At 41.4% G+C, this 16,142-nt stretch overlaps 1 protein-coding gene across 3 annotated transcripts in view; it reads right to left on the bottom strand.

The window, feature by feature from the left end:
* Positions 1–16,142, bottom strand: part of LOC111875210 (neuronal PAS domain-containing protein 2) — a 459,290-nt gene that overhangs the window by 10,011 nt on the left and 433,137 nt on the right. For all 3 annotated transcript variants that reach the window (XM_023871270.2, XM_023871271.2, XM_023871272.2), the window contains 4 exons: positions 5,047–5,212; positions 3,324–3,430; positions 2,969–3,122; positions 2,011–2,146 (listed from right to left, as the gene is read on the bottom strand). In XM_023871270.2, coding sequence (XP_023727038.1) covers positions 2,011–2,146; positions 2,969–3,122; positions 3,324–3,430; positions 5,047–5,212 — 563 coding nt within the window. The remainder of the gene's footprint in view (positions 1–2,010; positions 2,147–2,968; positions 3,123–3,323; positions 3,431–5,046; positions 5,213–16,142) is intronic.

Genomic DNA, 16,142 nt, shown 5'->3' with positions numbered 1-16,142 from the left:
CATATCACAATATTCCACGTGTGAAAACACAAGAGGCATTTCAGCAACTCATCACACAACTAATTTACCACCCATTCACGACCCCGCCGCAACGTAATTTGTAGGCTCTGGTAGGGAGCGCATGAGCTTATGGCTAGTGACTCACAGCACTCAAGGACAAACAGATAAGGGTCTCAGCTGACAGGTACGTATAGTGCGTGGACCTGCNCATATTATAAGGTAAGGTTATAAAACCACCTTTTAAGATCATTTTAGTGAAAGTTTCATGTTCCTATCTCATAGAATTTAAGAACAATGATGAATAAATAATTTTCGAGCAAAATTTAAATGGCCGGCTGAATATATTACCGCAGGAGCCGCGGCCGCGGAATTTAAATGACCACGTCAAAGGGTTAAAGAAATAACACGCTACATTGGTGTATTTACATTTATATTGTTATGGTATTCAAGCATGTGCATTTTAAATGTCTTGCTACAGTTAGAGTATAGAGGAATTTACTTACCCTGTGCTTTTACTCTCCTTCTTCCATACCATACTGAATAGGCAATGCAGCATGCCAATGTTCACCTATATGGGCTTTACTGTACCATTTGTTAAAACACATTTTACACAGCCTTACTAGTTCAGTGTATATGTGTATATCAAATTTAATGGAAATGCTGCGTGGATGTAATTTGTTTACAAGTTCTTTCAGTATTTGTACATTCATTGGGTAAGCTCCCATGCAAATTGTCATTCCTGGCTTTATTACTCAGAAGCAGTTACAATAAACTCCCTGTTATCTGATATCCAAGCATCCAGAATTCTCAAGCAACCGGTAAACATTTAAAAGAAAATTTACCATTATTCACAGTTAAGTAGTTCAAAAACAAGGTTATGATGTCTATATGTTCACCCACCATGCAACAGTTCTCCTACCTGCCACTAGCAACACTGTGCATTGTCCTCCTTCACATAAGTGCCTTTACAGTCATAGTGATGTGTGATTACAGTAGAGGATACTTCAGTTCATGATTGCATTACAGTATATCTGAAATCTTTTACTCATCAATCTGATATGTCACCTAAGAACAATTCCATGAAAGATCTAAAGAGAAAGCACACTGTTTCATCTTCAAAACAAAAATTGAAACATTAAAAAGCTGGAAAAGAATGAAAAAAAAAAGGTTCTATAGGAGTCTTCCTCATGAAACTTGCAGAAAACTACCCCCTGCAACCATTTAGCTTTCCTTACAGCCTATTCATCTGTTCGGAGGAAGTGTGCACTTTCATGGATAGGTCAAGTAACTATGATTCTCCATGAGGGATGCCTTTCATAAATCCTCACACAAATCACACACACACACACACACGACTTCATTCATAATGCAGAGAAAAATATGAATTATGTGATGAAACATGGCAGCAAGGAGTTCTGGGTCTAAACTCATAAAACCTATTTTCCTACTCAGCCTTCCAAATTTCACAAATCTTGTGCTATTAATGTCTTACTTAAATCATGTGAAATTTGTAATTAAAAAAATCAATTTAATATGTGTGCTAGGGTGCAAGACTCATGCATAGACTGTCATAAGACTAAATCCTGTCTGTTCAAATTTTTGTTGCCTTAAATTATATATGTCATGAAGAATGTAAATGTACATTTATGATTAATCTCAATTTAAAATTTTATGTGTCTAGCTCATACATATTTCATGCAGCCATAATTTTGTTAACTTTCTGCAAAAAAATATTCACAAAAGTTTCACCATTTTTTAATAACTACACTATATATGGAACCATGACCTTATATTAAAAGTCATTCCATCTTCACAAGTTCTTGACCTGCCACACTGTTATGCCTATTGTAGGAAAATGAAATGTGTGAGACTTGTGTCAAGTGTCTCTAAAGGCATAACAAACATTTCAAATTCTGTTAAAGCTTGCAAATTAGTTTAAGAGAAAAAAGTACGTTAATTACAAATATAATGGGAGACAGTTTATATAATGAACATCGTTCTTTTACCCACCAGAGTGTTTTGGGTTGCACTGGAGGTGGATGGGCCATCAGGGGGAGCAGGAAGAGCTGCTTGCTGGCGGGATGACAACATGTTGACAGAGAACCGAGACTTCATCTCTTGCACAAGTTGCATTCCTTCTTCTTCTCTAAATGTAACAAGTCAGTTGCAATATGAGACCTGAGATAATCATGGTGGCCTATGTTCACTGCAGAATCTTCTGTGTAAAGCAGATGTGAAAAAAAGGTGAAACAGGGGCAATTTTTACCTTTTTAACATGGTGCAATATGCAGAAGACAGCTCTACAGTGAATATTAACCATGTTTGTACCTATATTTGATGAAGAAAGTGGGGAATGGTGGAAATTTACATAATGAAGAGCTCTTGTGATTTCCATAGTGCTGTTTGAGTACTTAAGTAATAGAGGTTATGATGAGCCACTCGACACACAATCCTGGTCAAATACTATACGTATTTTTTTATTGCTAGTGGGGTGGGACTAAGTCCCTTGCACTGCAGCCACTTCTGGCCTATTGTACCAGGCCCAGATGATAGGTGCGGGTGATTGTGGAGCACTTGGTGGAATGAGATTGACAGGGGAAACCAAAGTACTCGGAGAAAACCTGCCCCAGCGCCACTTTTTTCACCACAAATCACAATTGACCAGACCTGGGATCGAACCTGGGCCACCGCGGTAGGAAGCCAGCAACTAATCGCTTGAGCTATGGCGCGGCCAATACTCCATGTAACCTACCAGCAGTGTGGACTACACTGTCCCCTCAATCAGGGTTTGATATCACACTCCAAAAGATTTCATCAACTTTAAAATCTGATTTCAAGGAAGGTTGATTTCCACAGCACCACAGATGACACAACAATCAAATAAGCTGGGCTTCCCTTCCCACCATCACTGTGATGAAACAGTTATCCCTTACAGAGAGAAGAAAGTCACCTTTCACTGATAACTTACGATACAAGGGTATTGATGCAGATGAAGGAAACAATATTCTGGGTGTCCTTGTCATACTCAAGATAGCCATGAGTACGCAGATAAATGAACTGGCCAGTCTTGGACAGGAGCCTGTAGCAACTTCTGCCATAAGTCGCTTTACCACGGTCATACACTGTGACAAACAAACAAATTTTCAGGTGTAAGAGTGGTCCTTCAGGTATTCATACACCAGTGGCAAATTCAGACACATTTGCATACAGCATTTTTTCCCCACAAGATATAATGTATCCCAAATTGTAGAACAAATGAACCTAACATTATCATGCATAAAAATGGGTATGACATTGAATTACTGCTGAGAAACGTTACTTACTCTGTCGGAGTGCAACAATTGTAAACCGCACATCGTCCTTATGCATGAACTTAAAGGCTGAGTCCCCTGTAATTTCCTCGGCCATGTAGCCTGACACCACAGAGATCCTGTAATCGCAATTCATATAATTAATAATTAATTAATAACATTAATAACCTAGTCTACTTTTAAGCTTTTAAGAACTAACAGTTGATATAATGGAATGGAAATACTAACAACCAGTTGCACACCTAACTACAGTGTGATAATTCCTGCAAAAGCACTTCATTCATCTAATCAAAATATAAATAACATAAAAATGAGATTATCATGTGAAACTATATGGAAGCAGCAATCCTTCTTCAGCCAGTACACATATTGATACACCAGTCAACAGCCAGAGCACTGCATGTTCCAACCTTGAGGCTAAAACCAAGCATGAGACAACTGCAAACATGTTTTAGAAGAACTGCACTGCATTAAAGTATTCATAAAGCCTAAGTCCTATATGTTAACCAGTTAAAACAAAGTACAATATTATGACTAATCCTTCCCTGTTCAAATTCTTTTTAAAATGCTGATCTATTCTTAAATTATTCAATGATGCTGCTTCAACCACAGAGATCTATGACACTCCATGAGATGGGAGGATCATCTTGAATGTTAGAAAAGGCAAATATGTGTGTAAAGAGAAGCAGTTATGACTTATGATTCCAAAATTATCCCATACAGAGAGTCAGGGCCAAATATGGCACATGAGTGACACCCAATGCCATATGCATAATACAGCACTATTTATAACAGAAAATACTGAGGTCAACATGTAAAGAAATATGGTGCACAGTATTACAATGAACCGCTAACAAGTCTCTTTAAAGTATTCTGTATTCAAAGTTTGCAAAGTATTTTTTTGCATTTTCTGTTATTCAATGATACCACTTAAACTGTGACTGTTGTACAGCATCAAATGACATTGGAAGATAATTTCAATAGTGCCTATGTAGACTTGGAACCAGTCATTATATATATCGAGGTATCATCTATCACAGTATTTTTGACAGATTCATGACAACCATGACAATTCTCAGCAAGGAAAATAGCTGGCCTTGATGACATTCAAACTAATACCTCCTAAATATGAGGGTTGGAACTTTAATAGTGGCAACTATTTATTTACAACCGATACAAAATAGATGCATGTTTCGAAGTTTTACTGTCCTTCAATTCACAATTGGCTCACTAATGGGAATGAGGTTGTCAGCCTTACACACTGGCCGCCCTTTAGCCCCAGAAATATTCCTGGTACTCACTTCTGTCAGAGGTTGAGTCAACCCAGGGCCATAGTGTGGCTCGAAGGATTAATTAGGTCAACTGAAAAATCCAAAGACCTCATCAGGAATGGAACCTGCAACCTTCCAGCTTGTAGCACAGTGCCTTGACCAACTACGCTACTGCGCACCATACAGTTAGCATTTACAAGTTAAAAATCTAAAGGCAATAAATGAGCGAAGAAACTCATTATGCTAAGCATATGTTTCATGACTTACTGTATTCTCCTTATTCTTCTCCTGTTTTGTCTCTCGGCTTCTCTTCCTTTTCCTTTCTTCCAGTCTCTTCATCCACAATTTAGCTGTCTTCTTTTCCATATTCTCCTCCTATCATATCCTCACCTACACAATTTTACGTTCAGGTCTGAATATTTTTTAAATTCCCCAGAATGCCCAACGACTGTGGAGTATCATACCTGTGGTCACTGTAAATGATGCGGCCATCAAGGAGGTGGCGAGTCACGTATTCATCTCTAGTAGGCTCAAGCAGTGAGCGATCAGCAACACTTCTCTCACGCATCATGCGGACAACTGCAATCAGCACAGTATCGATGTCGACCCCTGATCCTGTATTGCCACTATCTACAGAGAGAAATGAGAACAGAACTTAGGTACAGTTTTCAGTAATCCTGACTCACACACAGACTGTGAAGCTCAGTATTTGGTGAAAAATGGATGTACAGTGGAATCCAGTTAATTTGGATACACTGGATCAGAGTACTTCACCGCAGTTAAGCGGCTGCCACAAATATATGAAGCTGCCATAAAGTTTTAAAAAGGTATACAGTGAGTCAGTGATTCACTGATGATGTATTAATTACAAGTGAGCCATGTGGCAGCTACTGGCCCAATTAAACAACATGGTGTCCCAAATAAGAGAAGTAAACTTTGGTAATATTCTTCATTTGTTTTTGTTCTTCAGGATCTGCCTGAAATTACAGTGACCCTATTAACATGAATCCATCAAATATATGAATTACTATTATGACCACATAAGCAAGGCAAAGTAGTTATCCAGTAATCCTTCATAATCCATAATCCTTGATAATCCCACATCAAACCCAGACAATGACTGTCGAGCTTGGTTGGTGCAGAGAAGAACAAATGCTTTGACATAATGCACATGGATTCTATCAATCTTTACGCAAGTACTGGTGTATCATCAAATGAACTATGAAGATGAGAACTGATTATGAACTGGAAGGGAGTAGGAAGAAAACAGAGGACATCTGTGTCAAGGTACTATCCCACAATTCCCAAGGATGAAGGAGTAAAACTATGAAGACTTCCAGGACAGTTGGTGTCTAAAATGGTATTCAAAATGGAGACTTCATGAATACTAGCCAGAGCATTATTCCAGCCTGCTAGGTATTATTCTTCAGCACCACTTTTTCCTCTCCATCACAGCTTCAGGGACCAACAAACCCGGATATACGTTCAGGTTCTATGCCTTGCTTAATCGACAAGTTCGATCTCGTTTGCAAGTTCATAATCAGGGATGCATACTATGTATACTGCTATAAAAGTTCCTAGTTCCACACACATTATTAGGAAGATTAAACAAACATAAAATGGATAGGGCATGTACTACATATAGAGGCCATGGAGGAACACAAACAAATTACCTAAAGAGAGGGGACTGTTTGGAAGACTTAGGCATATATGGGAGGATAATACTGGAACAAATATTTAAGGAATATGGCATGAGGGTGTGGGTTGGATTCAACTGGCTCAGGACAGGGTCTAGCTTACGACATTTCTGAGCATAGTAATGAATCCTCTGGTTCCATAAGATTGCATGTACAGTTCAGCAACTACCACCTAATCACGACATCTCTTTGTTTACAGATTTAATTAACCGAACTCTGTAAACGTATAACTGATGCCATCAATTAGAGGATAATTACAAAAGACACATTAGAAAAGACCTGTAGCAAAGAAGCCATGTCCTTTTTTTAAAAGATGCTATCCCTGCGACAGGCCTTGGAGGCTCATGGGGTTGTGAGACGTTGAGGCTTCAACATTTTCTAGACCACTGACTCACAGACAGCGGCGAGGTTGTCAGCCTTATGCACCGGACGCCCTTTACCGCCAGGAAGATTCCTGGTACTCATTTCTGTTAGAGTCTGAGTCAACCCCAGGGCCAGAGTACGGCTGAAAGGATTAGGTGAACTGAAAAATCCAATGACCTCATCGGGATAATCAGATGAAACCACTAAGAGCTTCAGGACAGCAGAGCTTCTATTTCAAAAGAGTAATAACCACCACATCATGATATTCATATTGGATGACCCTCACTATTACGTAATGTTAGTCTCTTTTTCAAGGGACTATTCAGGTACGTATTTATACACTGACAAAGGGCAGTCAGTAGCCATGCAACCTGCGGGAGCGGCAAACTTGGCTGAACTTGGCTGATAGAGAGAAGAGTAAGACCGCATAGTGACACATTTAATGGAATGAACACTTCCATTTAATGATACGTACATACTCATTTGACTTGGTTGTGACACAGAACTGATATAAAAAACGGTAATATCTCCCATAATTTTCGGGCGTAAAATCAAATAACCACTTAGGCTGCCTTCACGAAATTATAAAACATAAATTTAATGAACTGCTTACGTCAAAACATGTTTAAATTGAATATGGGGCCTCTTATGAGATGCATTAGATGATTGATGTGGATACTCTAGGCCAGACAGGGAAACCTAGCGTACCTTACCACAGTCTTTGAATTTGAAGAACATAACATTAGCTCAATCAAACATCATTTAGCAAATCCGACACTGGAAGAGTCTTGATATGAGAACATGTGGTTCTCGGCTTTTAACAGCTACATTTTTACATTTCAGTACGTAGAAACATACAGTATGTTCTTATCGCAGACCAAATTTCACCCCCACAGGGCCACAGGGAGATCAACGAGTTCAGAAACGAAATAATTGGCACGTTTTGCGAACAAGTAGTTCATATACAAAAAACACGGTGACGTTTCTGTAATTGTGTGAGAAAATCTAATTTTCTCCATGTCCATTCTAAGCCAGTACTGCTCTAGTGACAAAATACTCATGTGGAGCCCTCCTCTTCCAAATCTTCCAAAGTATCCCGGTCTACTGACCTGCCCATTTCGCCGCTGATCGGTGAGTTTAGCCCTTCTCATTAGATGACCACCTGAAACCAAGAGTTTATGGTGGTCTCACAGAAAACCACCATAGGTCACTGACCACCAGGGCTATTAAGTATGAAACAAGACCGCGCCATAGCTCAAGCGGTTAGTCGCTGGCTTCCCACCGAGGCGGCCCGGGTTCGATCCCGGCTCTGGTCAAGTGGGATTTGTGGTGGACAAAGTGACGCTGGGGCAAGTTTCCCCTGCCAATCATCGTTCAACCAATTGCTCCACAATCACCCTCACCTATCATCTGGGGCCGCAGTTCAAGGGACTTAGTCCCACCCCACTAGAAATAAAAAAAGTATCAAATAGCTCGACATAATCATTTAAACACGAATTCAAAATATTTCAGTATCCTATGCGTCGGAAGCAACTACCTTGCAGTCTCTTATAATTCCGGCACCGTGACAATGAACTGTCCTTATATAGCACATACATTCTTACTCACCACAACACGCTGAACGACAGCGGTTCGATTCTTGCATGGACTTTAATCTTTGCCCCCAAGCCTAGACCGGTTCTGGGAGTCACACTGCCCCCAAGGTCCCCTTTTCAAACGACACAGCAGCCGAAGCATGAAAATAGCCTCTCATTTCAATATAGTGCCTAGTTTAATGTGTGCAGCTTTATCTCCACGCCCCCATTCGATTTCATATCATGATGATGTGGCACTTTACTAAGGCAGACGAATACAATGGCGTTTCGTGACAATGTGTTATAGTAATTCTCATATAAACCCTTCAAACAAACTTCAAAGACACTTCCTGTAGAATGAGACAGGAAGAACTCCAGAAGCCTCTACAATGAACACGGAACACAGTAGAAACCTCAATCAAGTTTTGTGTAGCTTCACTTCATCTCATTCGATACTGTACAACCTAGCAGTTGACATAATATCGCAAACTAACGGCGCAAACGAAATGATTCTCAAAGTGTATTAGATACTACCAAGGATAACCATCGAGTTGCGGGCATGTACATCCACAAACGCTTGGAGGAACCTTGTATAAGCATAATTATTTATTTATTACGGACATCTTAAAGAATTCGAAGCGTCGGTAATGAGACAAACCATAAGAAACTACCCCAGCCATAAGCATATGTCGCAATTTTTACTATTAGATCCACAGTACTAAATCCTTTCCACTGGACAGTACAACCCAGTCCAACCTAACCTTGAAAGCGTATCCGAAACCGGTCACACTAGTCCACAAAAATGCAGTTCTCTCAGGAAACACGAACTTCCTTTCTATCTACTCATTTTATTTTTACGAGTACAATACGCACAAGAATTACTTCAAAGAATTGGAGTTTCTGGAGAACATGGCGAATGTCTATGGTTCCAATAAACTACACGTGTTCTTCGCACAAAATTCATGGCGTTATACGAGATGCGATAATGATCGTGAATACTGAGCATGTGAAGATATTGTAGTGTTGGCCCTTGCTTAGGACTCACTCATCCAGCTTTTGCAAGAGAAACTAACGAAACCCAACAGAGATTCTAAACGAATATATTCCGAATGTTGGGGGCACGCGGTAGCGTAGTTGGTTGGGGCACTATGCTACAAGCCGGAAAGTCGCGGCTTCGAGTTCCGATGAGGTGGATTTTTAAATTTACCTAATCCTTCTAGCCGCACTATGGCCCTGGGGTCGACTCAGCCTCTAACAGAAACGAGTACCGGGAATCTTCCTCGGGGGGTAAAGGGCAGCCAGCGCGTAATGCTGACAACCTCACCGCCAACTGTCTACAGAAAATGTGGGAGCTTCTGCGTCTCATAACCCTATGGATCTTCACGGCCTGTTACAGGGATAGTTTTACCTTTATATTTTCCGAAAGTTGAGCATTTAGCTGCGTCTACCTGTTCGATAATCTAAACTGCACACACACTTTCGTCCGTCTGAAATCTCGACATTCGAAACTACTCTGCGCCTTCCAACTGAATTTGTACTAGCGATCAATAAGGAAAGTTACCGAATGAAGTCAACGGTGAACCACAACTGGTGAAACAAAGTATAAACCTCACATGAAGCTGAAATCGAAGTTTACAGTACAGAACGGGGCGCAGAAACTTCCTTTTTATGAAGACGCATTGTGAAGGGAGGGGAGCTCCAGAAAAGTGGGGATAGGCTCGGCGAACACAGCAGTCGCGGAAGTTTCTAATACCCCTCAGTAGGAAGCATGAGGTGGACGAGTGAGCAGCGTGCGTTTGCTGTCGAAGCCTATTTTTCGAACAACCATTCCTACTTGGCGGTGCAGCGTCCGTTCCGTACTCCGGAATTAAGAACAGAGGTCCGGTTCCCAAACGGAAATCGATTGTTTTGTGGGTAGAGAACTTTAGGACAACCGGGAGTGTGGTGAAAAAATCATCAGGACGACAATGAACCGTCACGACGCCAGAAAATGTGGAGGCAGTTCGACAGTCGATTTTGAGATCTTTTTCGAACCAGCTCTTGAACAAATACATCTAGGAAAAGTCTGGTTCCAACAGGATGGTGCCACGGCCCACACAGTCCGAGCTTCGATGACAGTTTTGAGGGCAAAGTTCCCCGGACGGCTCATCTCGCTTCGAGGTGACATCCCGTAGGCAGCGCACTCACCTGATCTAACGCCCTATGATTTTTATGGGGATATCTCAAGGCAGAGGTTTTTAAATATCGCCCCACAAACCTGCTTCAGCTGAAGAATGTTATTCGGCAGGAAGTAGCCCAAATTCCGGTGCACATGTTGGAACGTGCAGAGGGGAACTTCAGAAAACGGTTGCATCAGTGCATAGAGAACGGTGGCCACCACCTTCAAGATATTTTGTTTAAAACTACATGATTTAAAACTTTAAAGTATGTTCTTTCATTAGCTAAACATAAATTTTGTCTATCAGCAATAATTGTTCTTTTATTCGCCTTCAAAAAAAGGAAGATTCTGCGCCCCATCCTGTATTTTAAGCTGCTTCTCTGCAGAAAGCAGGGGCATTAAATGAGACATTAGGTCCATCTTAAGAAGCCAGCAGACACTAAGCCAGTGCAAAATTTGAGCTTCTCACGGCTGTGACTATGGAGGTTACTGACGTCTGGGATGTGACGTCATGCAGTTTGGTACATCGTTATCGATGTTTCGGAGGAATGTGCTATCTCCATCTTCAGGGTGGAAGAGGTAAGGATGGAGGCAGCATGTTCCTCTGAAACATCGATAACGATGTACCAAACTACGTGACGTCACTTCCTACAAGACCGTAGTTTTAATACTTAATTACAGATTCGCGAGATCCAGTCAATAAACCCTGATCTAGGTCAGATGAATCCAGATTAGGTTCTTCTGGGTTGTGATTCATCATCTCTGCCAAGCGTGTCACACGCTCCACCATTTTACCCTCTTTCATTTAAGCATTCAAATAATATTTGGTGAAGAAGACAAAGCTCCGAACATACATATCCGAAAGTGGTCCAAGCACACGCCTTAACGTAGGCCTATCAACACTGCAGTAAGTAACGAAGAAAAAACACAGCACAGAATTATGGTCTTGTTATGGCCGAGATGCGAAAACAATGAACTGGTGGCAAGAATTCCAAAGGACAATGGGTGCGCCACAACAGTAGGATGGAGTTTTATTTACTTAGAACATAATATGTATTGCCTCCAATAAGAATGTGGATATGCTGTAACATCCTCTCTAAGATCTATAAGATCCAATACACGTAATACAGTCCCTTTCCCACCAAGTTATCTCCACCAAGATTAGGTATGCAATTCAGGTTTCTCGATATGAGCTAGTCGTGTAAAATTCAACTTAACACCAATCAAGTTCTCTGCGTCAGCTTGTAATTCGTGAAGTCCATCTTTATATAACACCGTATATACGGGAATCTGAGCCTTTTCTATATTCTGGTAATCTCATTGGCCGGTCACGGTAGCCGAGCGGTCTAAGGCATGCACTGTCTTCGCTCGCTCGGAAGCCGGGATCGTGGGTTCAAATCCCAATCAGGGCATGGATGTTTGTGTGTTTTTGTGTGTTTATGTACAGGTAGAGGCCTTGCGACGAGCTGATCACCCGCCCAAGGAGTCCTACCGTATGTCTAGGATCTAGTAAACCGAAGTGAAACGGAGAGTTTCATGGAGGTAGGCCTAGGCCCAAATGAAGGTTGTATCGCTAATAAAAAAAATTTTACTGGCCCGCAAATTACCTACCATGTAATTAATACTACGCGAGAGTTCAGTGAGCCCAGCGACGGTGCTATGACCTGCACGACCAGATAATCGGGGTTCGATTCTCGACAGGGACAAGCTATTTCTATTTTGTCTCGACCTCCTCACCCAATCTCTCATACAACGGGACTGGGGCGGGGTTGTTTCTCCTGGAAGAGGTTAAGAATGGTGGAGCTATGCTTACACTCCCACACACGCCTTCATGGCATGATGCTCCCGCAGTTTCCGTCCACGTATCTGCAATGTACATATGGCCCCATCACCAGAAGGAAGGCCTACAGCTGAAGCACATGAAACCTTGCACAGTGTGTGGGGGCAGTAGTATCGGTGGCGCGGCCAGTTTTATTTGTGACAGACTATGCGAATTTTCGCATGGTTGCTGACATGCAGGCAACGCAAAAAGTGGGGCCGACCCGATGGCTCCGTGTGCAGAAGGCCTAAGGATCGGGCTACGGATCAGACGCCCGCCCAGGGTACGGCTCCGCGACGGGGCAAGGGGTTTTCTTCTTCGCTACCACGTGAGGACCGGTTCTGGACTCGCCCAAGTCTCCTATGCAATCATTACCAGGAACTCTCCACCATAATAAAGCGCCACCTTCAGTGCTTCACATGCGTTTCCCCATATCCTTCGTAGGACAGTACAATCTCAACTCCCCGCTCCTCCCCCACAGTTCAGAAATAAGAGAGCACAACAGTGGATTTCTGTACATTGCTGGTTCCCGAACAAAGATAGCCATACATGAAAAAAGGGGAAAGTTTCCTATTTTTAATTACTTCCCAAATTTTACAAGAAAACAGTTTAAAAAAACTCGTTCTTCACCCGGGTTGTATTAAAGCAAACGGCGCTGAAATAACCTAACTGCTTAGACCAATTTATTGCCTCACGTATCTTTAATAAACATACTTAATGCTAGTGACTACGTTACAAGTATCATGTTTTTGGACATTATCCATCATCTTGTCTATATTTAAATAACCGTTGTGTTTATATTTCAAAACACAACGTTTCGGAGACTGGATTCTGTCTCCTTCCTCAGGTAAAACCTACTCAGTTGGGTCCAGTAGATAGCGCTAGTCCCTATCGTCACAAACTTTTAGATCTTACTAGTGACTACGTGTATATTAGATCAATCTACATGCGCTGTCAATAAAATCACACGAAATGAAAATAGTAACAGGACATATCTGTATGTTAAGCGGTGCACTGCTGAGCTCCATAGCGGTCTTAATTGTCATAATACACTCAATTACAACACAATTTTATTTTAAATTAATCACTGTCCCGACATGTTTCGGCATTTACAATTTAATCCTCGGCGTTACACGCTCGGTAATACAAAATGAACCAGCTCAAGGTTATTTCTCATGACTGTACATAATTTAAATAAAAATTATCATCAGTGTTACAACAGAAAGTAGATCACTGCTCATTTTTAATAATTATATATAATTTTTAAAAGTTTAATTTAATATTTTAAATTATATATAATTATGAAAAAATACTGAGCTGGTTCCTTTCGTATTACTCGGTAAAATTAAACACAAATTAAAATCACATATCTGAAACATAATTCGTCAACGGAAAAAGAAAAACTGAAAGACAACAGTAAGAAGGGTGGGAGTGTGTTCCAATACAATTATATCATCTTTTCTCTTTCCAAATTCGTTCGTGGCAACTTTACCCGACTCGTTTACTGCAGATATAAATCTGTTTCAAAGCTAAATGCACTACACATACCGAACTGCAAAGAGCCAATGATGATTTTCCCTGCATCTCGTTAAATATTAACCACACAGAACAGTGCATCTAACAGAAGTTGTACATCTTACTGAGATCTATGTTTTGTGCAATATATTAATTGTTTCTATGTGAGAGAATTGACTTCGCTATGCCTTCATCTCATTTATTGAAAACAAACAATAATATAGCCTATTGTTTCAAAATTAATCGTATAATGCTACAAACAGTAAAACGTTACTTTACCAGCAATACGTTACATAAAAAAATTAATTTGCCACTAAAATACAGGCTGTAATGAAAAGTCTGTTTACAATTTATGCCCCGAACTAATTTTTGGAACGCTGAGTTGAGGACATACGTTTAAATACAATGTGCTTCCTGTGAAGTGGGTGGTTATTGTGGAAATATACCAAATTATAATTGAAAACTCTTTAACGTAAACCACTACGACCAAATTTAATCGACATCCGTTCAGTAGTTTCGGAGACAAAATATGAGGGCGACGGAGAACGTCCTGAAGCTAACAGTTACAATTAAAAAGAGGATAAATACATAATTTGTCTTGCGGTGAATCCATCCACGTCCCGACAACGCACGTGGTATCTGAACGGACCACCAGAATTTCCTTCCATTGTCCTGCTGATCCAGATCCTGACAGCATCCACGAGGAGGAGCTGAAGGCCAGAGACGACGTCATCGATCTGTTGCATGCTGAGCGCTTCTGAATCGTGTCAGGGATTCATTCACCTCTGCGCACGTGGCTGTGATATGGGGAGGGGGGTGAGGACCATCAAAACAAACAGCGCCAGGGATACAATACACGACACTTATCTCTCTGGACTATAGTCACCCTACAGCACCCAGAACAGGCGCTTACTTTACTCTTTGTGGGAACTGTCCAATGTCTTCACAAATCCCTAAAGCCGCTTTCATACATTGTGTTTCGAGCGGAATTAACGGCCATCACAAGAAGCAAACCCAGCATTTTATATGGTTCAAAGTCCCGCGAAGTTTGCACTGGTAGATGACTGTTACAAGTTCCGAACTTTATTTAATGATGCGTAAATGCACAGCATCCACTGATCCACAAACTACCTGAAGACGACTTTCTTCATAGTCATAGCCGTGGAAACCTCAAAACTTACATACCTGAAGATGCTTTACCATACGCAGAAGTTATATAGTGACATGGGATGGAAAAATGACTGAATGCTGCATAGGCAAGGGTCTAGAAGTGAGCGACCAGCATTTGCATCGAGAGAGCGAGGAAAATGACGAGGAATCTTACCCAAGTCAGCCGGTAACTCAGTCCAGACTCGAATCGGATACCTCTACGTACATGCTCGGTATAGGTCTATTTCAATACGATGTTGCAAGAGCACATGTTACGTAACATCGAATGAGATGAAAAGATGGATATCAATCGATCGTAAGATTCTGGAAGGTACTATCTTGGCCGCGACAGTCGGAAATCCTCACCCAGTACGTAATGTTACCAATCTGATTGGTACATGTTATTTAGCGTCTGCTGCTTGGATTAGTGTTCATAATAAACTGAGAAGGGCTTGGAATGGGCCGCCTCTGTGGTCTAGTGGTCAGACTTCCTGCCGACAGATCCAGAGGTCCGGGTTCGATTCTCGGTGCTATCAGATTTTCTGAGAAGTAGTGGGTCTAGAGAAAGAAACTAGTGAAATGCTACATTTGGAGCATTGCTTTGTATGGGGCTGAAACTTGGACACTTAGGGCAGTAGATCAGAAACACCTGGAAAGCTTCGAAATGTGGTGTTGGAGAAGGATGGAGAAGATCAGTTGGACCGATTATGTGAGAAATGAAGAAGTGTTAATTAGAGTCAGTGAGCAGAAGAATATCCTACACGAAATAAGAAAACGGAAGGCTAATTGGATTGGTCATATCTTACGCGGTAAGTGCCTTCTAAAAGAAGTTATCGAAGGAAAGGTAGAGGGGCGGCTAGAAGTGACCAGAAGACGAGGAAGAAGACGTAAGAAGATGCTGGATGACCTTGGGGACTATATTTTCATTTGAACGAGAAAGCTCTAGATCGCATCAAGTGGAGGAACTGTTTTGGAAGAGACTGTGGACCTGTAGTCTGACAGATTACCGATGAATGAAGTGGGTCTAGAACGGCGTACACTCAGCCTCGTGAGGATAACTGAGGAGCTATTGCAAGGAAATTGCGGCTCCGGTCTATAAAACCGAAATTAACGGCCGTGGGGCATTCGTTGCGCTGACCACGCTACAGTTGGCACTAACTTCGCCGACAAGCGGAGGTCGTGAGGATAACTGAGGAGCTATTGCAAGGAAATTGCGGCTCCGGTCTATAAAACCGAAATTAACGGCCGCGGGGCATTCGTTGCGCTGACCACGCTACAGTTGGCA

Source organism: Cryptotermes secundus, unplaced genomic scaffold (genome assembly GCF_002891405.2).
Source record: "Cryptotermes secundus unplaced genomic scaffold, Csec_1.0 scaffold1564, whole genome shotgun sequence".
Classification (NCBI taxonomy): Eukaryota; Metazoa; Arthropoda; class Insecta; order Blattodea; family Kalotermitidae; genus Cryptotermes; species Cryptotermes secundus.
The sequence above is the reverse complement of the archived record's forward strand: the minus strand, read 5'-3'. Positions and strand labels throughout refer to the sequence as shown.